The 998-nt window shown below is 40.1% G+C and overlaps 1 protein-coding gene across 1 annotated transcript in view; it reads left to right on the top strand.

Moving 5' to 3' along the window:
* The window catches only part of LOC143030112 (uncharacterized), a 1,698-nt gene extending 949 nt beyond the window's left edge, over positions 1-749 (top strand). Inside the window, exon 2 of the mRNA XM_076193308.1 lies at positions 687-749. Coding sequence (XP_076049423.1) covers positions 687-749 — 63 coding nt within the window. The remainder of the gene's footprint in view (positions 1-686) is intronic.
* The last annotated feature ends 249 nt before the right edge of the window (positions 750-998 follow it).

Here is a 998-nt window from a genome sequence, read left to right as displayed (position 1 = left end):
TAAAAATGGTCAATTTTTTGCTAGGACAGCAAGGTGGGTATACAAAATTTCCTTGCTTTATCTGCCTCTGGGACAGCAGAGCCAAAGATAGACACTGGATTCAGAAGGAATGGCCAGTTAGGGAAAGCCTCAATGTTGGGAAAAAAAAAACATCATTTATGAACCCCTAGTGGAAAGTGAAAAAAAAAATAATCCCGCCCCATAAAAACAAGCTGGGCCTTATGAAACAGTTTGTCAAGGCGCTCGATAATGACAGTGACTGTTTTAAGTATCTGTGTGAAGTGTTCCCTGGTTTAACGCTAGAAAAACTCAAAGCAGGTATTTTCGACGGCCCTCAAATTAGGACGCTGATTAAAGACCAAGCCTTCACTCAATCCATGACTGATGTTGAGAAAAATGCATGGGGAGCATTCGTTTCTGTTGTAAGGAACTTTCTTGGAAACAGGAAATCAGAGGACTATAAAGAGCTCGTTGAATCTTTGATGGAGTTTTTTCATGTGTTAGGTTGCAACATGAGCATTAAGATGCATTTCTTGAACAGTCATCTTGAACTGTTTCCGGCAAACTTAGGGGACGTGAGTGATGAGCAAGGTGAACGCTTTCACCAGGATATCAAAGTCATGGAAGACAGGTATCAAGGTCGCTGGGACATTCACATGATGGCGGACTATTGCTGGAGCATTCAGCGAGACTGCACTGAGAGACGATATTCAAGACAGTCCATTAAACGCAAGTTTGTGCCTGAATAAATCTGGCATAGTTCACAAAAGCAACTGATGGATCCAAAATATGCTTGTCAAGGTAAATAAAAGTAATTAAAAATTAATTCTACGTGTTTAGTAATTCCTCTCTGTGTGCTGGTTTAGATTTTTAGCAGTAGTATATGGTAGTCTAACTATATAGAGTAGCAAATGGGAGGTAACTCACCGCAACAAAACTAGACCCGGTATAAAAAAAAACTGGTGCCATATTTGAAATCAGTGACCTCAATTTACCCA

Source organism: Oratosquilla oratoria, chromosome 1 (genome assembly GCF_046742065.1).
Source record: "Oratosquilla oratoria isolate Oo_2021 chromosome 1, ASM4674206v1, whole genome shotgun sequence".
Taxonomy (NCBI): Eukaryota; Metazoa; Arthropoda; class Malacostraca; order Stomatopoda; family Squillidae; genus Oratosquilla; species Oratosquilla oratoria.
Note: the sequence above shows the minus strand (reverse complement) of the source record. Positions and strands in the feature narration are given on the sequence as shown.